The sequence below is a fragment of the Nyctibius grandis genome (genome assembly GCF_013368605.1).
Source record: "Nyctibius grandis isolate bNycGra1 chromosome W unlocalized genomic scaffold, bNycGra1.pri SUPER_W_unloc_1, whole genome shotgun sequence".
Lineage (NCBI taxonomy): Eukaryota > Metazoa > Chordata > Aves > Nyctibiiformes > Nyctibiidae > Nyctibius > Nyctibius grandis.
Window position 1 is genome coordinate 671,051 of NW_027167472.1, and position 24,645 is coordinate 695,695.

Here is a 24,645-nt window from a genome sequence, read left to right on the forward strand (position 1 = left end):
GTCCCATTGTCCGACTCGGTCCTCTCTGGTGTGCCGTGTTGCCACAAGATTTTCTTTTCGAGGCCCAGGATAGTGTTCTGGGCAGTGGCATGGGGCACAGGATATGTTTCAAGACATCCGGTGGTTGCTTCCACCATGGTAAGCACATGGTGTTTACCCTGGCGGGTTTGAGGGTGTGTGATATAGTCAATCTGCCAGGCCTCCCCGTATTTATATTTCAACCACTGCCCCCCCCATACCACAAAGGTTTTAACTGTTACGCTTGTTTGATTGTGGTGCGTGTTTCACAGTCATGGATAACCTGTGCAATAGTGTCCATGGTTAAGTCCACTCCTCGTTCACAAGCCCATCTGTATGTTGAGTCCCTTCCTTGATGACCTAAAGTGTCATGGGCCCATCGAGCTAGAAATAGTTCACCTCTATGTTCCCAGTTCAGATCTATTTGGAACAATTTAACAGCTTGGTCCACTTGTTGGTTGTTCCTCAGTGTCCCGACTTTTAGGTACATGGGCATCCACATGATGCGCTTTCACAATTAGTCTCTCTACCCGGGCAGCAATATCTTACCACAATTCAGCAGCCCAAATAGGTTTACCTCTGCGCTGCCAGCTGCTTTGCCTCCACTGCTTTAACTACCCCCACAAGGCATTTGCCACCATCCACGAGTCAGTGTAGAGGTAAAGCCATGGCCACTTTTCTCGCTCGGCAATGTCCAAAGCCAGCTGGATGGCTTTTACCTCTGCAAACTGACTTGATTCACCTTGTCCTTAAGTGGCTTCTGTGACTTGTTGTGAAGGACTCCATACTGCAGCTTTCCACTTCCGATGCTTTTCTACAAGATGGCAGGATCCATTGGTGAACAGGGCACAAGCCTGTAGGGGAGGGGAGAGACTGTCTTCATATTTTATTTGGGTGGCCACATCACCCACAGTAGGTAACTCTCCCTCTCCTCCCCAGACCAATATTGACAATGTGTGGGCATACGTTGATGGGGCAATCTGTGCCAACTTGCGCAACATAGGTCGGCTGCATGGCATTTCATCAGGGTCTTCAGTTGTCTGTGGGTTGCTATAGATCATCTCCTGCACAGCCAGTTCCCTCAGCTACTTGATACTGAATAGGTATGAGGCTCTGGAACTTGAGGGTCAGGCAGATGATTGTGGAGAAGGTCCATCTGGGGGCTTGCCTAGAATAAGTCAGTCAACCAGACAGATCAGAACTACAGGTGTTAAAAAAGAAAGAAGGATGATTGTAGTGGGGGACTCCATTCTGAGGGGAACTGAGGGCCCCATATGGTGACAGGACCCATCTCACAGGGAGGTCTGCTGCCTCCCTGGGGCCTGGGTAAGGGATATTACCAGGAGGCTCCCTAGACTAATTCAACCCTCTGATTATTACCCATTGCTGGTTGTCCAGGTTGGCAGTGATGAGGTTGATGAGAAAAGCCCTAGGGCAATCAAAAAGGATTTCAAAGCACTGGGGTGACTGGTTGAAGGGACAGGAGCACAGGTGGTGTTTTCCTTGATTCCTCTTGTAGCAGGCAAGAATGGTGAAAGGAGCAGGAGAACCCACCTGATCAACATGTGGCTTAAAGACTGGTGTCATAGGTGGAATTTTGGCTTTTTCGATCATGGGGTGGGTTATACAGCACCAGGCCTGCTTGAAACAGATGGGGTTCACCTGTCTAATAGGGGCAAAAGGATTCTAGCCTGTGAGTTGGCAGGGCTGATTGAGAGGGCTTTAAACTAGGCTTGAAGGGGGAGGGGGATAAAACCTGGCTTGCTGGAAATGAGCCTGGGGTGGAATGCCAGAGTTGGGGGAGAAACCGATAGCCCAGCTGAAGTGCATCTACGCCAACATATGCAGCATGGGTAACAAACAGGAGGAGCTGGAGGTCATTGTGCAGCAGGAAAGATATGACATAGTTGCCATCATGGAAACGTGGTGGGATGCCTCACATGACTGGAGTGCTGTAATGGATGGCTACAAGCTTTTCAGAAGGGACAGAAGAGGAAAGAGAGGTGGTGGGGTGGCCCTTTACATTAGGGAGTGTTTTGATTGTATAGAGCTTAAGGACAGTGATGATAAGGTTGAGTGCCTATGGGTAAGAATCAGGGGGAAGGCCAGCAAGGCAGATATCCTGGTGGGAGTCTGTTATAGACCACCCAACCAGGATGAAGAGGCAGATGAGCTATTGTACAAGCAGCTGGCTGATGTCTCACAATCACTAGCCCTTGTTCTAGTAGGAGACTTTAATTTGCCAGATGTCTGCTGGAAACTCAACTCATTGGAAAGGAGGCAGTCTAAGAGGTTCCTGGAGTGTGTGGAAGATAACTTCCTAACACAACTGGTTGGTGAGCCCACCAGGGGAGGTGTCCCACTAGACCTGCTGTTTACAAACAGAGAAGGTCTGGTGGGAGATGTGGTGGTTGGAGGCCATCTTGGGCACAGTGACCACAAAATGATAGAGTTTTTGATTCTTGGGGAAAGAAGGAAGGGGGTCAACGAAACCTCTACCTTGGACTTCCGGAGGGCGGACTTTGGCCTATTTAGGACGCTGGTTCAGAGAGTCCCATGGGAAATAGTTCTTGATAACAAAGGGGTCCAGGAAAGCTGGACATACTTTAAGAAAGAAATCTTAAAGGCACAGGAGCAGGCCATCCCCATGAGCTGAAAGACGAGCTGTGGGGGAAGAATTCTGGCCTGTTTGAACAGGGAGCTTTCACAGGAACTTAGGGAGAAAAAGGTTTATAATCTTTGGAAAAAGGGGCAGGCAACTCAGGAAGAGTACAAGGATGTCGTTAGGTCATGTAGAAGGAAAATTAGAAAGGCGAAAGCTCAACTAGAACTCAGTCTGGCCACTGCAGTAAAAGATAATAAAAAGTGTTTTTATAAATACATAAACAACAAAAGGAGATCAAGGGAATATCTCCATTCTTTATTGGATGCAGGGGGGGGAACATTGTGACCAGGGATGAGGAAAAGGCTGAGGTGCTTAATACCTTTTTTGCCTCAGTCTTTCACAGTAAGTCCAGTTATCCTCAGGGCAACTGCCCCCCTGAGCCAGTAGACAGGGATGGGGAGCAGAATAGACCCCCTATAATTCAAGAGGAAGTAGTTAGCAACTTGCTGTGCCACTTGAACGCTCACAAGTCTATGGGACCGGACGGTATCCACCCAAGGGTACTGAGGGAGCTGGCGGAAGAGCTTGCTAAGCTGCTCTCCATTTTTTATTATCAGTCCTGGCTAACCGGGGAGGTCCCAGATGACTGGAGGCTGGCCAATGTGACGCCCATCCACAAGAAGGGTCAGAAGGAGGATCCTGGGAACTACAGGCCTGTCAGCCTGACCTCGGTGCCTGGCAAGGTCATGGAAGAGATCATCTTGAGTGCGATTACACAGCACATAGAGGACAACTAGGGGATCAGGCCTAGTCAGCATGGGTTTAGGAAAGGCAGGTCCTGCCTGAGCAACCTGATCTCTTTTTATGAGCAGGTGACCCGCCTAGTGGATGAGGGAAAGGCTGTGGATGTAGTATACTTGGACTTCAGCAAAGCCTTTGATACTGTCTCCCTTGGCATTCTCTTGGATAAGCTGGCAGCCCACAGCTTGGACAGGTGCACTCTTTGCTGGGTTAAGAAGTGGCTGGATGGCCGGGCCCAGAGAGTGGTGGTGAACGGTACCGCATCCAGTTGGCATACAGTCACTAGTGGTGTCCCCCAGGGCTCAGTACTGGTCCCAGTCCTGTTTAATATCTTTATCGATGATCTGGATGAGGGTATGGAGTGCACCCTCAGTAAATTCATGGATGACACTAAGTTGTGTGAGAGTGTTGATCTGCTTGAGGGTAGGAAGGCTCTGCAGAGGGATCTGGACAGGTTAGATAGATGGGCCGAGACTAACGGCATGAAGTTCAACAAGGCCAAGTGCCGGGTCCTGCACTTGGGTCACAACAACCGCATAGAGCGCTACAGGCTGGAGGAAGAGTGGCTGGAAAGCGGCCTGGCGGAAAAGGACCTGGGGGTGTTGATTGATGGCTGGCTGAATATGAGCCAGCAGTGTGCCCAGGTGGCCAAAAAGGCCAACAGCATCCTGGCTTGTATCAGGAATAGTGTGGCCAGCAGGACTAGGGAAGTGATTGTCCCTCTGTACTTGGCACTGGTGAGGCCACACCTTGAATACTGTGTTTAGTTCTGGGCCCCTCACTTCAAGAAAGACATTGAGGTGCTGGAGCGAGTCCAGAGGAGGGCAATGAAGCTGGTGAAGAGTCTAGAGGGTATGTCGTATGAGGAGCGTCTGGGGGAACTGGGATTGTTTAGCCTGGAGAAAAGGAGGCTGAGGGGAGACCTTATTGCTCTCTACAACTTCCTGAAAGGAGGTTGTTGTGAGGTGGGAATCGGCCTCTTCTCCCAGGCAACTAGCAACAGGACTACAGGACAGGGGAGGTTCAGGTTAGACATTAGGAAAAATTTCTTCACAGAAAGGGTTATTAGGCATTGGAATGGGCTACCCAGAGAGGTAGTGGAGTCACCATCCCTGGAGGTGTTTAAGAGAAGACTAGATGTGGCACTTAGTGCCATGGTCTAGTTGACATGGTGGTGTCAGGGCAATGGTTGGACTTGATGATCCCAGAGATCTCTTCCAACCTAGTTGATTCTGTGACCTGTGACCCTGTGGGGGACCCATGCTGGAGCAGTCCGTTCCTGATGGGCTGCACCCCATGGAAGGGACCCATGCTGGAGCAGTTCATGAAGGACTGCAGCCCGTGGGAAGGACTCATGGTGGTGAAGTTCATGGAGGACTGTCTCCCGTGGGAGGGACCCCACGCTGGAGTAGGGGAAGCATGTGAGGAATCCTCCTGCTGAGGAGCAAGGAGCAGCAGAGACAACATGTGATGAACTGACTGCAACCCCTATTCCCCGTCCCACTGCACTGCTCAGGGGAAGGAGGTAGAGAAATTGGGAGTGAAGTTGAGCCCGGGAAGAAGGGAGAGGTGGGTGGAAGGTGTTTTAAGATTTTGTTTTATTTCTCATTACCCTACTCTGATTTGCTTGGTAGTAAATTAAATTACTTTCCCCGAGCCGAGTCTGTTTTGCCCATGATGGTAATTGGTGAGTGTTCCCTCCTTGTCCTTATCTCCACCCACGAGCTTTTTGTTATATTTTCTCCCCCTGTCCAGCTGAGGAGGGGGGTGATAGAGCAGCTTGGTGGGCACCTGGCGTCCAGCCAGGGTCAACCCACCACAGTTGGAAAAGATACAGATAAGCTGAGCCAAGTCATAATTTGCCAAGTTAGTGGTATTCAGTTGACTCTTGCTTTGTTTTAAGGTGCTTTTGTGTGGGGTTCCCACGGGACAACGGTCAAGTACTGAACGAGCTATGTCCAGGCATGTCCAGGGGGTGGTAATGGGGTGGTGATGAACTAGCCAATCATAATACAGAACAAGGGCCTTGGCTATGAGACCAACAAGATATGGGGGAAGTTGAGGACCTTGGCTATGAGAAAAATAAGATATGGGGAAGTTGAAAAATAAGAAAGAATGCTGCACCTGCAAGATATAACTTTTTAGCATAAGCCAATCAGAACTAATATAGAGGCGTGTGAACAAAGCATACTAACCAATCATAATAGAAATGACACATACACGGAGCGTGCACAAAAATAGAATAGTATAAATGTACCCTCAATAGAATAGTATAAATGTACCCTCAGATATGTGAATAAACGAGATCTGCTTAACGATCATATTGGTCTGCGTGCATTTACTCCGTGCCCTCTCGCGAACACTGACAAGTGGCGCCCGGAACAGGGACTCTTCGGCCTGGAGACTGTGGAGAAGCAGCGGACAACGGCACGAAAGGGGGATGAGAGGAAGCCAGCTGTAGAGTGCTGCCCCGGCACTGGATATTCGCACCGGGAAAAAGAAACGGATGCGGTTCGCACCGGGAAACGGATGCGGTAAGCCCGAGTTTTGCTAGCAAAGGAAAACCTGGGTAGGGCTTCCCAGGTAGCTGGGGAAGGAATGGGGTCTACCCTGACCAAGACAGAAGTGGCAGTGGTGAAACTCCTCCAACATATACTCTCTGAGAGAGGAATTAAATATGACGAAGCTGCGTTAAAGCAGTTACTGTCCTGGGCAAAAGATAAAGGACATTTTACAACCTTTAATGATGTCTTTGAAGTACCTTTATGGGAGAAGATTGGTGACTCTCTCTGGGATGCGGTGTCAAGTGGTGATAAGGAAGCCTATAAATTGTCTACTACATGGAGGCTGGTTAGCGAAGCGTTAAAGGGAATAAAAGCAGAGAGAGAAGTCACACATACAGCTTTTATGGCTTTAGGACCACAGGCGCCTACTACCCCCTCACTGTTTGCAGGATCAAAACCTCCCACGGCCCCGGTGGCTGTACCAGTGGCAGCTCCTTTACCGCCGTGGGTACAGACGGCTCCGAAAAAAGCCGAGGAGCGGGGAGCGAGTAAAATAGATACAGATCCATCAGAACCAGTAGTGCGCCCTAAAACACGAACTCAATTTGAACTAATTGATTCAGACGCTGAACAGGAGACTTGGCCGAAACCCCCTCCGAAACCCCCTCCTCTCATTGATATCTCTACGGATGAGGCTGAGCAGGAGGACAAGGAGGGTAAACCTGCTTCGTATCCACCTTTACCGGATTCGCTGTTTCCTGAGTCTATGGAACAAAGTTTACATTCCGGTGCTAAACGACCACCGTTAAAGTCGCCATTTACGGAGTCAGCAGTACCAGAGTCACAAGGACTTACAGGACCGTTACCATCACGAAATGGACACGAACTTGACATGACAGAGCTTGGTAGACGACTGGAAGGATTAAAGACAGAATTACAGCAACACTGTTCAGCCAACGCATCGGGACACGTGACTATGTCTCCCCCAAACCCCCCTCTGTGTTCGGGACAAGTATTAGGGCCACCTCAACCTCCTTTACAATTCCCTACTCCACCTTTAGATCAGGGCGGGGGAGAAGGTCTGCGTCCATCTGGTAATGTGGGAGGTGAGGGAGAGAGTCAGCGTCTGCCCACGTATACAGGGGAAGAGGGGGGAGGAGTGAAATGGAAAGGGATCATTCGAGATGCGTTATTAGAAGGAGTTATAATTCCACAAGCATATCCGGTGATTGTGGGTGCGGGTCCTGAGGGAAGAAATATTTGGCAACCGTTAGATTGGAAAATTGTAAAAGAAACATTGTTACTACAATTAGTGAGGGACAACACAGATGAGGACTGCAGGAAAGTTGTTGTAGGGATGACAAATCGTAACCCCACCTTAACCGAGCTAATGGATGCTTGCGGGGAAGTAGGAACCACCACGTTTCAGATGGAGCATTTAGCAAAAACTTTTGCGGCGGCAATTAAGGTAGTTCATCGTTGTTATACATGCGAGCAAGAAGGTCACTTTAAGAAAAACTGCCTTAAGAAGTTGAAGCTGAGTGGGAGAGATAACTCTGTTTTGATGTCTCATTGCTGTGGGAAGCTGGGGCATTTTGTGAAGCTGTGCAGGTCTCAGTATAATGCTCAAGGTCAGCTGATAACAACCAGCTGCAGAGTGCAGGGAAACTGGAGAAAGAACGCAGGGAGGAACTGTGTGCTGACACAAATGAATCTTCCCAACCAGTTCCAGGCCTAAGCAGTCAACTCGCAGCCCGAACCGCAGGGAGCGCAGGACTGGTGTTTCCACACAGGGTTAACCTGTGCGGCTGCCAAGCCTTGGACCTGTGGCAAATGGACGTAACACACATACTACAGGCCAGGCCGTTGTGGAACGAGTGCAAGTGTGGAACATAAGGCTCAAGTTATGGCTGCGGCCGTACTTGGGGCTTACGTCGTCACAATGGCAGCCTATATTCCAATTGTTAGCAGGGGACACAACTTTAACAGCACCATGACAGACTACTGCAGAGGTACAGCAACTGATTACAGAAATAGAAAGCAGGCTACATTCCAAATTTGTACATCGTATTGATTTGAATCAGGAAATACAAATTATCACTTTGTTTGATAGGCAAATTCCGTATGCAATAATTGGTCAATGGAATTCAGAATGATCAAATTGGTTACATATATTGGAATGGTTGTTTCTACCTTTAAGAACAAAGAAAACTGTCCCCATGATTGCAGAGCTATTGGCACAGATTATCATCAAAGGACGGATGCGATGTCGGGAGCTTGTGGCCACAGATCCTGCATCACTAACCATTCCTATTGCAGCTCAATATTTTGAGTGGTGTATGGCTAATAGCATTGCTTTGCAAACAGCTATGGAGAATTTCTCGGGACAGGTTGTTTACCACTTGCCCTCCCATCCTGTTGTAAAATTGAGTGCGGAACTTCCAATTGCCACAGGAGTGTTGTGCGCAGACACTCCTGTGGATGGAATTACCATTTTTACGGATGGATCTGGGAACAGAGGCAAGGTGGGCCTTGTCTGGTATTCTGACAGCAAGTGGGAATCTATGGTAATACAACAAAAGGGTTCACCTCAGGTGGTAGAATTACAAGCTGTATTAGAAGTATTTCAGAATTTTCCCATTCCCTTTAATTTGATTACTAATTCAGCATATGTAGCTGGCATTATAAAGCAATTGGATAGATCTGTTATAGAGCATACACGTAATCAGTGTGTTTTTGAATTGCTGCGAGCTCTGTGGCAAGAAATTCAAGTCCGAACTGCATTGTTTTATGTTTTATATGTAAGAAGTCATACTAATTTGCCTGGGTTTATTGCAGAAGGCAACACCCAAGTGGACTCTTTGATTTCTGACTCTACAAATTCTACTACAAGGACTAGACATTACCGGACTAGACTCAGATGCTATCTATTTACCTATCAAGAAGGAATATCTACAGTGATTAACAAATCAGTCAACTATTTTTCAAGTGGCCTTACAGGACTTTACTGGACAATTGTTGAAAAGATAAACAGCTACAGTTTATTTACAAACAGGATTGGGAAGAACAACCTATCAGATCAGAGATACCTGTGACTGGACTAACTGTTTTTACTGATGCAGGAAAGCGATCACATTCAGCAGTTATTACCTGGCAAGAGGATGGACAATGGAAACATTGCAAATTCTCAGGACAAACTGAGGACTCATTGCAGACACTTGAACTTTTTGCGATATATCAGGTCTTTATAAAATGGAAGGACTTACCTGTAAATATTGTAACAGACTCTCTTTATGCAGCAGGCATTGTAAATCGAATTGAAAGAGCTTTTATACGACCAGTGAAGAATATGCGACTTTACACCATTTTGCTACAGTTGCATCAAGCAATAAACCTCAGAGAGGTACCTTATTTTGTTACTCACATTCGTAGTCATCAATTTGATCAAGATTTGAGCATTGGAAATAATAAAGCAGACACACTTGTGTCCTGTACGCAAATATCACCAAATTTATTTGAACAAGCTTGCCTATCCCATCAATTCTTTCATCAATCAGCGAAAATGCTAGCGAAACAATTTCACCTCACCATGGCACAAGCACGTGAATTGATCAGTGCTTGTCCTAGTTGTCAGAAAATTGGCATGGAAATTGGAATAGGGGTAAATCCTCGAGGATTGAGTGCGTTGCAACTGTGGCAAATGGATGTTACTCACATTGCAGAATTTGGAAGGCTCAAATATGTTCATGTATCTGTTGTTCACAGATTTTTCGTCAATTTTGTCAACTATGGGGTATTACACATGTCACTGGGATTCCTCATTCGCCTACGGGTCAGGCGATTGTGGAACGTGCTCATAGTACATTGAAACAGCTTCTGCAAAAACAAAAAGGGGGAGAGGAGACTGAACCTTCTGAGAGACTTGCAAAAGCTGTTTATGTACTTAACCATTTAACTTTAGCAGGAGATAAGGAGCGACCCCCAACTGTAATACATTGGGAGGCAGTTCGACAGGGATGTAGCAGAAAATAGTTGGCTCAGCAAAATCCTGCAAGAATTAGGTGGATTGTTTCTAAAAGGATGGTTAGCCACATTGTTAGAGGGAATAGTTTATGTAGTTATGATTATAGTTATCATAGGGATCTTCGTGGGTTGTGCTGAGACAATCATTGAGAAGAGTATATGGAAGTAGTGAGATAATAAATCTAACTACTTCCAAAGGGGGAAATTGATACCGGATGGTTTAGCAACGGTTTAGCAAGAGTAGGCCTCAGAGTAGGCTCTAAAAGGCCTGCTCTGTGTTACCTTTACACAGAATCAGCTTTCCTGTCAGTAGTTTTCCTTTCAGCTAGAATAACAGAGAATAACAGTATGTTCTGAAGCAAACTGCATGTTTTGTAGATAGAGTCTACTTATGGGAATGTTTATAATAGGCATTATCCTACTTGTGTTACCCTGTTTGTTTACATGTTTGCAGAGAACTGTGCAACGAATGGTCAATACAGCCTTTTTGGCACAACAACAGAGAGCAGGATTTATGGGTAATCAAGGCTGGGATTCTCTGACCCGACTCTGCGAGACACAGGGAACCAGGTTCAATTAAGAAACAAAGACAAAAAGGACAGGACAGGACATAGCTCGTTCAAAAACAAAAAGGGGGATTTGTGGGGTTCCCACGGGACAACGGTCACGTACTGAACGAGCTATGTCCAGGCATGTCCAGGGGGTGGTAATGGGGTGGTGATGAACTAGCCAATCATAATACAGAACAAGGGCCTTGGCTATGAGACCAACAAGCTATGGGGGAAGTTGAGGACCTTGGCTATGAGAAAAATAAGATATAGGGAAGTTGAAAAATAAGAAAGAATGCTGCACCTGCAAGATATAACTTTTTAGCATAAGCCAATCAGAACTAATATAGAGGCGTGTGAACAAAGCATACTAACCAATCATAATAGAAATGACACGTACACAGAGCGTGTACAAAAATAGAATAGTATAAATGTACCCTCAATAGAATAGTATAAATGTACCCTCAGATACGTGAATAAACGAGATCTGCTTAACGATCATATTGGTCTGCGTGCATTTACTCCGTGCCCTCTCGCGAACACTGACACTTTTGTATTTAAAACATCACAGTTCTCTCCCTATTTTTGTTCTTGATTTCAGTCTGATTAGGAACAAGTGGTTCTCTGTCTTAAAAGATCACAGAACAGGGAAGTCTTTCATGTTGCAAGCTCTACACAAATAAAGATGTGAATTGTTGTTTTCTCCCAAGCATACTTAAGAATAAAATGACATCATAGTAGGGCTATACTGGTCTGCTTTGGTAAAGTTCATTTGATAACTTTAATCTAGGCAGTAGTAATTTCCTTGGTTTGATAGGTACTGGTTAACATTGTGTATGATAGAGAGATGTGGAGAAAGTCAGAGGAGATGACAAACAGGAATAAGCAGGAGAGGATTTAAAAAAAACAAAACAAAACACAAAATTGAAAATACCTGAGCTACTAAAAGCTTCTTATAAGATGTGTTCTTATAGGTAATGACCAAGTGACTGAATTGATAGTGGTACTTGAAACTAGATACTACAGTACATACTGGTGGAATAGTTAAGCAATAGATTGTGGATCCTGAATTGGAAAATTTAATATGGTACATTGCTTCTCTAGTTAACCAGGTGATATAAGCCTTTGTTAAGTAGAAAGCTCTGGAAGACATTACTAATAAATGACATCATATTTGAGAATATGAATAGATCTCTGTTAAATTCTGCAATTCTCTAAAACAATAAATCCTTATTCATATTCATGTCTGAACAAAATGAAAATTCTATTTACTTTCTACTGATCCATAAAATTCCATGTGTGTTTATGGCAAGTAGTGCAGTGTAAAAACAAACAAGGAGAACGCTGCACCACAGAATATAGTTATCTTCTTTTTCCTAAAGGTTATCAATATTGCAGGCAGCATATCAGATTTTAAGTTTATCAGTAACACTTCCTTTAAAACAACTGTATTGGTTCTTACAGAGTTAATGAATAGATGTTTATTAGAATAGGAGACTGTTTCCCTATAATTGTCTCTTGTTTTCTTAGCCTCCTCCAGGAAATGTGAAAACGCCTAATGTATCCAGTACCCAGCCAGCAATAATGAAACCAACAGAAGAACCACCTGCTTACACACAAATTGCAAAGGTTTGTCTATAACTTTCAGGCACTAGATTCCTTTCAATTATAATCATAGAAATACACTTCTGGAATAGTGTCTTTTATAAATAAGCATCGCTTTCCTGATGATTTATGAAAATTAATACTGCCTTTAAGTAATCAGTTACTGCATGAATTCATGCAATATTAGGTCAGTCTTCATTCATAACTGGAGATGCTTAATTATGGAAAATAGACTTGGAATATTTATTTTGTATTTGTATTTTTTTATCAATATCTAATGATGCTTGTTTTGTTCAGGAGCATGCCTTGGCCCAGACAGAACTGCTAAAGCGTCAGGAAGAACTGGAAAGAAAAGCAGCTGAACTAGATCGCAGAGAAAGGGAAATGCAGAGTCTCGATCAGCAGGGGGGTATGCATGAAAAAAATACTTTTTTAAATTGCAGAAATTTCTCTTTTTCTTAGAAACTGTTTTAGTTTTACAGTGACATTGTGAAACAGATCAAAGAGGGGTTTTTATAATCTCTTCAGGAAAAGAAAATTTATCTCCTTTGGGACAATACATACAGTGAATAAAAATTGGCCTGGCCCGTGCAAATTTTCACAGCAAAAATTTTAAATGTGGCCTATGTTACATGTGGCTCTCTGCTATCAGGTATTTTTTTTCTAGGTTAATATCCAAGTAATACTATTGAATAGAAATGGAGCAGTTTGAGAAGAAGTAAAAGTAACTTCATAAGTAACATCTCTCTGATTTCTCTTCTGTCAGTATTTATAGCTGTAAGAGAACTTTCCTGTTTTGAAACATTTTCTTATCTTTTACTATGTTACAGACACAATATTCTATGCAAATAGCAAAAGGATTTATTCTATTATTAATCTTTTATTAATTTTTCATATGACACTTTGGAACCCATAGTCAAGATCCATATCTCATTTTGCCACAAACTGTAAGTGTGCTGTGTGAAACCATCAGTTTTCGTACTGCAATTTCACAAATAATCATATCCTCTTAACTGAAGATACTTTGCTCAAAGTAGACCTATGGGAATATTCCTTTTCAAAAGGAAGAACTTCAGACTGAAGTTAGGAAAAAAACCCACCAAAACAAAAAAAACCAAAACGCTGTGTGCAAGGTTGACTTTGTGTGTTCTTTTCACTTGTATCTAGAATTCTGACTGTTGTATTTCCACATGTGATGGTTTTTTTGCTCCTGTGGAAATTGGAATATACAGTGGTACAATTCCAGATTGCTTAATCGCTTCGTAATTCAAATTCTCAGGGAATTGCCAGTCGGATGCTAGGATCTGGGAATGGAGAATTGCTATTCTTCTTCTAAGGAAAAGAATCATAGTGATATTGTCTCTACATTAAACCATTTTTATTTTCTCAATATTTATTCTTTTCGATCTTTTTATTAAATCTCTGTACCTCTTCTCCCAGATAATGATTTTTTTGGTTCTTTTTTCATTTCCTTCTCCATATATTGCTCTTCATCTAATTTCACTAACTTATATTGATGGTCTGGATTGATTACTTGTCTCTTCCAGGCTTCAAGGACAGTTTTGTTCATCTATATTGTAGGGAACATAACTGATACCCCATGCATGTTTCAGGATATTTCTAAAATGGCTATTTGCTGAGTTATTAGGTTGCAGTTGTTCCCATCAAAGTACTTGAAGAGTACATGAAGAATCTAAAGGATTCTTTAGGAAGGCTGAATAGAGAAGAGAGAGCTCTTAACGCTTTAAAGAGGATATTGGGTTTTTACCAAAAGACTGCATAAAAGATGCTGCAAATCAGAAATTGTATGTTGTGACTGAGGAGAACAATATTCTTTTCCTTTTGATATTTTTTCTTTTGCAAACTCATTCGAACTTCTTTGGAAACACTGTAGAGATGTTTTGATTGGAGGGCAGGGTCTTTTGCAACAGTACTCTAGCTATTTGCATTCAATTTAAGATGCTGGCTGCACATCTAGGACACTGTCATCATATGCAATTGACTACAATGCAAAAATGTTCAAACTGGTAGGTCTGCTCAGCTTGATGCCTTTGGTCTTCTCTGCTCAGATCCTGTGCAGTATTGCACTGGAGCTGTCACAGTTTAAGGCTGGACTGGCTATTAAACTGGTGGTAGACGCTCTCTATTAACCCTCCTCCCACCCCCCCCCCCTAAAAAGGGAAAGGGAAAGGGAAAAGGGAGAGAGGCTTCCGGGTTGGAAAGTTAAAACAGTTTTAATAAACTATAATAATGAAAAAGAGTATAATAATAATATAATGGAAATAATTAAATATATACAAATATATACAAACCCAAGATCGAGCTCCCCCGATGTCGGTCACGTCACCACTGGCACTGCAGGGCAGGCTCCGGGAAGGCCCAGACTGCGCCCAGCAACGGACAGGAACTGGATTCAGGGATGCACGGATCGGGATCGGGGGCAGCAGGAAAAGGGACAGAGTCCTCTTTGGACACCGGCCATAGAAGAAAGGAGCGAGAAGGGAGAAGAAGGGGCGAGACCCTTGAGATCCCCCCGCTTTATACTGAGAATGACGTGTATGGGATGGAATACCTTCGTTGGTCAATTTTGGGTCACCTGTCCTGTCCGTTTCTCCCTGGAGGTGCAACCCTTCTACGGCTCTTCACTCGTAATTAGTGAGGAATTTAGCAGTGACCTTGGTTTTTCTAAAAAAAAGTACAGCAAGAGCCTTTCTGCGTATCATCCCTACCGGTGCCTCAGTGATAACTATAAACTTTGAGCGTTATCAGTCCTAGAAGCAGACACTGTCTGCAAACCATGCAGTTAGTTTCAGAAAGTGCAGTTACTTAGAGGAGACTTAGCTGAAAGTAAAAATCACTGAAAGGAAAATTGGCCTGGTTTAGGCCAAACCAGGACAGGAGCTTATTAAAGTGTGCTGCTTCCTATTTCAGCTAGTTCATTTGGGCATGCCTGAAAGTCCCTTTCTGGGCATGCATGAAGCTAGTTTGGGGGTGTCTGCATTCATAGTGTAGGCATGCCATTGAAGTTATATTAATAGGCCTTGAGATGGTAACTTGTGTTGAATTAAATAACTCTGAGCTAACTCTTTGCTTATCAAGATACAATCTTGGAACAGGAGTATCCAAAGTGTATTTAGAAAAATGCCACTTGGTTTTTGATCTCAATCCATCTCACCAAGCTGTCTTTCAGTCTTAGTTGAAAATTTTGAAACATGTGCCACAGGGGTGGGAAAGCACATCAAATAAAATTCTTAAATAAGAACTTGAACTATTATAAGATATCTGATTTTTTCTGTGACTCTGTCTTGAAACTATCAGTCCTGAAAGAAATAACCATATACTACAGAATGAAGATCTGAACTATTATCAGATATTTTTCATATAACAAATCCCAAAGTAGTTCTTAATATCTATGGGAATATTACTTGATTACCTTCTGTATGCTCACTCTGTAAATCCCTTGCTCTGAAAGGCTTGATAAAAAATGTTCAGTGGTAGAGGCAGAAAATTTAACAGATACTTAGTGCGTTGGACCTGTTTGGACAGAACTGTCAGCTTCATCTTGTCTGAGTGGGGAAAGATATAAGAAATAATGCAAGTGTGTAAGCTTTGCAAGTTTTCTATTCTTACCAGATGAACTGCTAGTAAAGATATGGTTGAAGATAGAAATTGCAAGCAAAACCTTGTCAGAATTTCAAATAAAGGTGGCTTTAGGTTAGTCTCTAGTTCAGCTCTTTTGGAATATGGTGTTTAATGTATCTCTTGCATCCAGAATTTGAAATGCTATGGTAAAGGTTTGTTGTAGTTATCTCAGTTGAATCTCTGAATCTATGCTTGGTATGACTTGTGTTCGGCAGAATGTATACTCTAGTCTGTGAGCAGATCAGCATACAGGAAATCCAAGTGTCTGATACTGTGTTGTCCTTTGTGGTGTCCTCACTCTGTCACACAACTGTATCAAAATATATTGATGCTGTAGGGCATCTTCTTGTAACAAAACAGTAGTTTAGAGTATTTAAATAGCTGCCTTTCTTCAGGCTTACGGGCTTTTAAGTAAAGCTTTGACTGTAAACTGTATTGGGAACTAGTTCAAAGTGTTAGAGATATCCAGGTATTACAAATATCAGGATTCTGAGAATGGAGAATGCTTTTCAGTTCCCAGTCTTTGTGTTCCACAAAGTATAAGAGTATGGAGTGCTTAGAGAAATGTGCATTTAAAAGTCAAGGAACTCTGAGAAATCGTTTTGTGAAGAATTCTCTTTTCTCATTACTTTATAGGAACTGTCAGATGCCTGCTTAGTCTTTTACATAGATAAAATATTGTACTTTCCTTGATCTGTCTGCACTTCATTGTATTTCATTTCTGAAGTTTATTTTCAATATTGTGTGAGGGTTGCTAATAAAACTCTTGGGTTTTGGTAGCCCAAGTTATCCATACGCTTGTGAAACTTGTGCATAAAACAATTTGAACAAGTCCAAATGCATATCTCTTTCTAGTATACAGAGATTAAAACTGTATTATAAAGCGCTTTTTTTTTTTCTAATTTACAGGTAGAAAAAATAACTGGCCACCTCTTCCTGAGAATTTTCCAGTGGGTCCATGTTTCTACCAGGACTTTTCTGTAGACATTCCTATAGAATTCCAGAAGACAGTAAAGATTATGTACTATTTGTGGATGTGTAAGTATTTTTTTAAAACGAAAAACAAAGTGCCTATTCGCACTTGATGATACATACCTGCTATTTTTGCTTTTGCAACATCTGTAATGAGAAATTGTTTTAAATCCAGAAGTCAAATGCTGAAGTGAAATCTTTTTGTTAGCTTCAATTTTAAAAGTATTGGAATATTTCATAGAAACTTCCATAGAAAAAAAAAGGGGAGGATTACCCTAAGGCAGTTTTCTGTTTTAAATATCTATATTAAGAATTATAATTCACAATCAGTGTTAATAGACTTGTGAGTTTAAGAAGTGTAATATCCATTACAGATCATGGAAGGAGGGGCTGGCCACTTGGGAGGAATATAAGTCTGTTGTCAGAGGATGTAGGGAGGCAACTAGGAAAGCTAAGGCCTCCTTGGAATTAAACCTTGCAACCTTGCAAGAGAGGTCAAGGACAACAGAAAGGGCTTCTTCAAATACATTGCAGGTAAAGCCAGCACTAGAGGCAATGTAGGCCCACTGGTGAATGAGGTGGGTGCCCTGGAGACAGAGGATAAAAAGAAGGCGGAGTTACTGAATGCCTTCTTTGCCTCTGTCTATACTGCTGGAGGCTGTCCTGAGGAGCCCCGGACCCCTGAGGCCCCAGAAGAAGTCAGGATAGAGGAGGAATCTGTCTTGGTAGATGAGGGCTGGGTCAGGGACCAATTAAGCAACCTGGACATCCATAAATCCATGGGTCCTGATGGGATGCACCCGCGGGTGCTGAGGGAGCTGGCGGAAGTCATTGCTAGGCCACTCTCCATCATCTTTGCTAAGTCGTGGGCAACGGGAGAGGTGCCTGAGGACTGGAGGAAAGCGAATGTCACTCCAGTCTTCAAAAAGGGCAAGAAGGAGGACCCGGATAACTATAGACCGGTCAGCCTCACCTCCATCCCCGTAAAGGTGATGGAGCAACTTGTTCTTGTTGCTGTCTCTAGGCACATCAAGGATAGGGGGATCATTAGGGGCACTCAGCATGGCTTCACCAAGGGGAAGTCATGCTCAACCAACTTGATAGCCTTTTATGAGGATGTTACCTGGTGGATAGATGATGGTAAAGCTGTGGATGTGGTCTATCTCGATTTCAGTAAAGCGTTTGACACGGTCTCCCACAGCATCCTCGCAGCTAAACTGAGGAAGTGTGGTCTGGATGATCAGATAGTGAGGTGGATTGTGAACTGGCTGAAGGAAAGAATCCAGAGAGTGGTGGTCAATGGGACAGAGTCCAGTTGGAGGTCTGTGTCTAGCGGAGTCCCGCAAGGGTCGATACTGGGACCAGTTCTATTCAATATATTCATTAATGACTTGGATGAGGGATTAGAGTGCACTGTCAGCAAGTTCGCTGATGACACAAAACTGGGAGGAGTGGCTGACGCACCGGAAGGCTGCGCAGCCATTCAGAGAGACCTGGACAGGCTGGAGAGTTGGGCGGGGAGAAATTTAATGAAATATAACAAGGGCAAGTGTAGAGTCCTGCATCTGGGCAAGAACAACCCCATGTACCAGTACAAGTTGGGGGCAGACCTGTTGGAGAGCACCGTAGGGGAAAGGGACCTGGGGGTCCTAGTGGACAGCAGGATGACCATGAGCCAGCAATGTGCCCTTGTGGCCAAGAAGGCCAATGGCATCCTGGGGTGTATTAGAAGGGGTGTGGTTAGCAGGTCAAGAGAGGTTCTCCTCCCCCTCTACTCTGCCCTGGTGAGGCCTCATCTGGAGTATTGTGTCCAGTTCTGGGCCCCTCAGTTCAAGAAGGACAGGGAACTGCTAGAGAGAGTCCAGCGCAGAGCCACAAAGATGATTAAGGGGGTGGAACATCTCCCTCATGAGGAGAGGCTGAGGGAGCTGGGTCTCTTTAGCTTGGAGAAGAGGAGACTGAGGGGTGACCTCATTAATATTTATAAATATGTAAAGGGCAAGTGTCATGAGGATGGAGCCAGGCTCTTCTCAGTGACATCCCTTGACAGGACAAGGGGCAATGGGTGCAAGCTGGAACACAGGAGGTTCCACATAAATATGAGGAAAAACTTCTTTACGGTGAGGGTGACCGAACACTGGAACAGGCTGCCCAGAGAGGTTGTGGAGTCTCCTTCTCTGGAGACATTCAAAACCCGCCTGGACGCGTTCCTGTGTGATATGGTCTAGGTAATCCTGCCCCGGCAGGGGGATTGGACTAGATGATCTTTCGAGGTCCCTTCCAATCCCTAACATTCTGTGATTCTGTGATTCTGTGATTTCCTTTATAATAGGCATAGTTTTCTATAGTTTAACATAGTTTTATTCTGTAGTGGAGACTTAATAACATTTTAGTCTATTTAAAAAAAATAGTGTAAAGTAAATTAGCTGAAGAATCAGCAAGTACACCAAGAATGCTCTACACACTCTTTGTGGGGTTAATTTTGCCCTCATTCAGGTGCTGTGTTTTGAATGGAGAAATGCTAGATGAACCAAATGTACAAATGCCATGACATTTCATAGAATCATAGAATGGTTTGGGTTGGAAGGGACCTTAAAGATCATCTAGTTCCAACCCCCCCTGCCACGGGCAGGGACACCTTCCACTAGACCAGGTTGCTCAAAGCCTCATCCAACCTGGCCTTAAACACTGCCAGGGAGGGGGCATCCACAGCTTCTCTGGGCAACCTGTTCCAGTGTCTCACCACCCTCACAGTAAAGAATTTCTTCCTAATATCTAATCTAAATCTACCCTCTTTCAGTTTAAAACCATTCCCCCTTGTCCTGTCACTACTTGCCCTTGTAAAAAAGCCCCTCTCCCACTTTCCTGTAGGCCCCCTTCAGGTACTGGAAGGCTGCTATGAGGTCTCCCCAGAGCCTTCTCTTCTCCAGGCTGAACAGCCCCAACTCTCTCAGCCTCTCTTCATAGGAGAGGTGCTCCAGCCCTCTGATCATCTTCGTGGCCCTCCTCTGGACTCGTTCCAACAGGTCCATGTCCTTCTTATGTTGGGGGTCCCAGAGCTGAATGCAGTACTCCAGGTGGGGTCTCACGAGAGCAGAGTAAAGGGGCAGAATCACCTCCCTCGACCTGCTGGCCATGCTGCTTTTGATGCAGCCCAGGATACGGTTGGCCGCCTGGGCTGCAAGCGCACACTGCCGGCTCATGTTGACCTTCTCATCAACCATCACCCCCAAGTCCTTCTCCTCAGGGCTGCTCTCAATCCATTCTCCGCCCCGCCTGTATTTGTGCTTGGGATTGCCCTGACCCACGTGCAGAACCTTGCACTTGGCCTTGATGAACTTCATGTGGTTCGCACAGGCCCACCTCTCAAGCCTGTCAAGGTCCCTCTGGATGGCATCCCTTCCCTCCAGCGTGTCGACCACACCGCACAGCTTGGTGTTGTCGGCAAACTTGCTGAGGGTGCACTCAATCCCACTGTCCCTGTCACTGACAAAGATGTTAAACAGGACCGGTCCCATACCGACCCCTGAGGAACGCCACTCGTCTCTGGTGTCCACTTGGACATTGAACCGTTGACAGTAACTCTTTGAGTGCGACCATCCAGCCAATTCTTTATCCACCGAGTGGTCCATCCGTCAAGTCCATGTCTCTCCAATTTAGAGACAAGGATGTCATGTGGGACAGTGTTAAATGCTTTGCACAAGTCCAGGTAGATGACATCAGTTGCTCTTCCCCTATCCACCAGTGCTGTAACCCCCTCGTAGAAGGCCACCAAATTTGTCAGGCATGATTTGCCCTTGGTGAAGCCATGTTGGCTGTCACCAATCACCTCCTTGATTTCCGTGTGCCTCAGTATAGTTTCCAGGAGGATCTGCTCCATGATCTTGCCAGGCACAGCAGTGAGAATCACTGGCCTGTAGTTTCCCAGGTCTTCCATTTTTCCATTCTTGAAGATGGGGTTATGTTTCCCCTTTTCCAGTTGTTACGACCTGGTCACAACTAGTTCATAAATCCCTTGGAGTAAATTAAGGTGAAATGACACCAAATAACTGGTATGAAATTAAGAACAATTTATTAATACAGGGAAAGTGTCATGGTCGTAAGTGTCTTGGGTTTCTAAAGGCATTGAGAAAAGAGAGAAAAGGAAAAAGAAAAAGAGAAAGAGGATAGAGGCTATGAGAGAGAGGAAAAGAGAGATCACCACCCTTGGATCCAGCTATGTAAGTTGGCTGTAGAGTTGGTAAATTGCTTGCAGAGTTGCTCCTCCAGTAAATCGCTTGCAGGTTCGGTCCTCAGGTGGCGGGCAGGAGCCCCGCATCCCAAGCGAGAGGTTCTAAATACCTTGGGACATTTGCATGCGAGATAGGAGAGGGTGGTAACATCCCTCTTGTCTCCCCCCTCTGCTCACTTCTCATGCTAATTGGGACGCCTGCGCTTTGTAGTCTTAGATTGTTCTGGAAATGAGCCAGTGGTCCCCCAAGGGTTTTCTGGTGGTTGTGATCACCCCTAGTTGTGGTGTCTGCTGTATGACCCCGCTTCTGCACAAGCATGGTTGATGCCTTGCAAAGTTGTTGCATATGTAGGCTGGTCCCAAGGAAAAGATACCATCCGAAGGACTTATCTCTTCCTCCAGCCAGAGTTGTAAATCACACCAATTAAGGCACAGCAAAGGTATTGTTCTGTTCCCAAGGCCCTTATCTCTTGCCAGACTTCCAGGCCTTTGTAGCACCCCTCCCCTCCTCCAGCCAGAGTTGTCAAACAAGTTGTTTAAGGCATACAAACTCTGTCCGTCACAATCACCACCTTCCAGGGCTGTAAATTTTTGCTGATTTTTTCTATAAGAGTAACCATGTCTGGTACCATAACTGCAAGTGGCGGGTGACTTCATTCAATTTTCTGTAATCTACAGTCATTCTCCAAGTGCCATCTGGTTTTCGAACAGGCCAAATGGGATTATTAAAAGCAGTCGTAGTTTCCCTAACAGTTCCCACTTGTTGAAGTGCCTGAATGGTTTGAGTAAACGATACTGTTTTACAGTTATCACCTTGGCAGACACAGGCAGACACAACAGGATCCCACTTTGGGAATCCACGCAAGACAGTTGTAGATCGAATGGCAAATCCTGCTTGCGAAGTTCCGAAGCAGAAGCGACCATTTAAAGTTTCAACTGTTCGTCCTGCCAACACATCAATACCCAAGATATATTCTTTAATAGGGGCAATTAACATGGTCGCAGTAAATGGTTTAGCATTTCCTATTTTAAAGTCACCTTAGCCTGGAGGGCGGGGGTTGGATTTCCCCCCAGTCCACAGATCTGTGATGTGGCTTCTTTATTATTAATATTACTATGCAATACAGTAACTTCAGCTCCAGTATTCACCAAAGCTAATACATGTAAAACCCCCCCAGACCGCCACTCTATAGTTAAAGGAACATAAGGGCGTCAGTCCCCCTCGCGGTAAGAGGCTACAGCGGTGGCAATTTTGGGGGACCTGCCAAACCTTCATTTCTGCTGTTTTGGCATTTGCCAGGTAGTGTCTTGCATTGCGGTGGCAGGAGGGGCGGAGGGTGGGTGTGGAGTTGGTGGTGGGGCTGGGGGTGGTCGGCTTTTTCATGTAAACGCTAACGTTTGCCATTGTCGAAACATTTCTGATGTTGTGATCCCATCTATTTCTGATCGTGGGATACCGGCTTGTACAAGATCATTCCACATTTGTTTCCTTGTCACCCATGATTGTCACAGTTTAAAGCTGGGCTGGCTATTAACCAGGTGGCAGATGCTCTCTGTTAACCTTCTCCCCCCTCTAAGGGAAAGGGAAAGGGAAAAGGGAGAGAGACTTATGGGTTGGAAAGTTAAAACAGTTTTAATAAACTATAATAATGAAAAAGAATATAATAACAATAATAATAGAAATAACCAAATATATACAAATATGTACAAAACCAAGATCAAGAGCTTGGAAATCCTCCTCAGGCAGAGTTGCTCCCCCCAGCACAGGCAGAGGGGAAAAGGCAGTAGCTCCACCCAGCACAGGCAGAGGGCAAAATGCAATAGCTCCACCCAGCACGGGCAGAGGGCAAAATTCAATAGCTCCCACTGCCATCACACCTGCAGGCTTTTAACTGGAAACTGGCAAAGCTGGTACCAATCAGTGGAAGACAGGAGGGCCCCTCCCTCCTGGGCCCCACCTCCAGGAGGCAGTGGGTTAGTGATAAATAGGAAAGTGAGAATGACGTGTGTGGGATGGAATCCCTCGTTGGTCAATCTTGGGTCACCTGCCCTGTCTGCTCCCCCCTGCAGCTGCGACCCCCCTTTGGCTCTTCACTCATAAGCAGTGAGGAATTTAGCAGTGACCTTGGTTTCTCTAAGACTAATTGGCCTGGTTTGGGCCAAACCAGGACATTCCACCCCTTATTCCATACCATTCACGTCATACTCAGATCACCACTACCTTTTCATTTCCAAATATATATACACATATCACTAGTTTATGATTCATCTCTATACAAAAAGTTCATTAAGTTCATTTGGTTCAGGATTGTGGGTTTCCATCTGGCTAGCAGTCTCTCAGCAGTCTCTCTGGCTAGCAGTCTCTCTTTCGTCATGGTTCGTGCCCACGGGTTGCAGGTTAAAGATGTCAGACTCGAGGAGGTTACTGGACGCCACTTGATGAAGCTAGCTCCGGTCTCATCACCACTGTCTTAACCTGAAAGACACTTATGCAGCAACAACATACAGTTCAGACTTAAGTAGTCTCACCCAGAATCAGATCACCTTCAGGGACACATCGGACTTCACCATCTTGCAACATCACCCACCAAGTACATCCAGGTCCCTGAGCAAAAGCAATCCCACGAATGGGTTTACCTTTGCCCGTTACAGGAAGAATCCAGACAGTTTTTCCCAATAGATTCCTTTCATGCACCACAGGGACTTTATCTCCTTCTACTGTATGTAGAAGGTCTGACTGAGCAGGGCCAGCTCGATTGATAGATCCCCTGGTGTTAACTAACCAGGTAGCTTGTGCCAGATGTTTATCCCAGTTTTTAAAGGTTCCAACCCCCATTGCTTTCAGGGTAGTTTTTAACAGCCCATTATACCGTTCAATTTTCCCAGAGGCTGGTGCATGATAGGGGATGTGATATACCCATTCAATGCCATGCTCTTTGGCCCAGTTGTCTATGAGACTGTTTTTGAAATGAGTCCCATTGTCCGACTCAATTCTCTCTGGCGTGCCGTGTCGCCAGAAGATTTGCTTTTCGAGGCCCAGAATAGTGTTCCGGGCAGTGGCATGGGGCACAGCGTATGTTTCCAACCATCCGGTGGTCGCCTCCACCATGGTAAGCACATAACGTTTACCCTGGCGGGTTTGAGGGAGTGTGATATAGTCATTTTGCCAGGCCTCCCTATATTTATATTTCAACCACCGCCCCCCATACCACAAAGGTTTTAACTGTTACGCTTGTTTGATTGTGGTGCGTGTTTCACAATCATGGATAACCTGTGCAATAGAGTCCATGGTTAAGTCCACCCCTCGGTCACGAGCCCATCTGTATGTTGCATCTCTCCCTTGATGACCTGAAGTGTCATGAGCCCACCGAGCTAAAAATAGTTCACCTTTGTGTTCCCAGTCCAAATCTATTTGGAACACTTTAGCAGCTTGATCCGCTTGTTGGTTGTTTCGATGTTCCTCAGTTGCCCGACTTTTAGGTACGTGAGCATCTACATGACGTGCCTTCACGACTAGTTTCTCTAGCCGAGCAGCAATATCTTGCCACAATTTAGCAGCCCAAATAGGTTTACCTTTGCGCTGCCAGTTGCTTCGCTTCCACTGCTTTAACCACCCCCACAAGGCATTTGCCACCATCCATGAGTCAGTATAAAGATACAGCCTTGGCCACTTTTCTCATTCAGCAATGTCTAAAG

At 44.8% G+C, this 24,645-nt stretch overlaps 1 protein-coding gene across 3 annotated transcripts in view; it reads left to right on the plus strand.

Annotated features, from left to right (window-relative positions):
* Positions 1-24,645, plus strand: part of LOC137677084 (secretory carrier-associated membrane protein 1-like) — a 99,930-nt gene that overhangs the window by 54,529 nt on the left and 20,756 nt on the right. For all 3 annotated transcript variants that reach the window (XM_068424268.1, XM_068424269.1, XM_068424270.1), the window contains 3 exons: positions 12,030-12,128; positions 12,402-12,513; positions 16,656-16,784. In XM_068424268.1, coding sequence (XP_068280369.1) covers positions 12,030-12,128; positions 12,402-12,513; positions 16,656-16,784 — 340 coding nt within the window. The remainder of the gene's footprint in view (positions 1-12,029; positions 12,129-12,401; positions 12,514-16,655; positions 16,785-24,645) is intronic.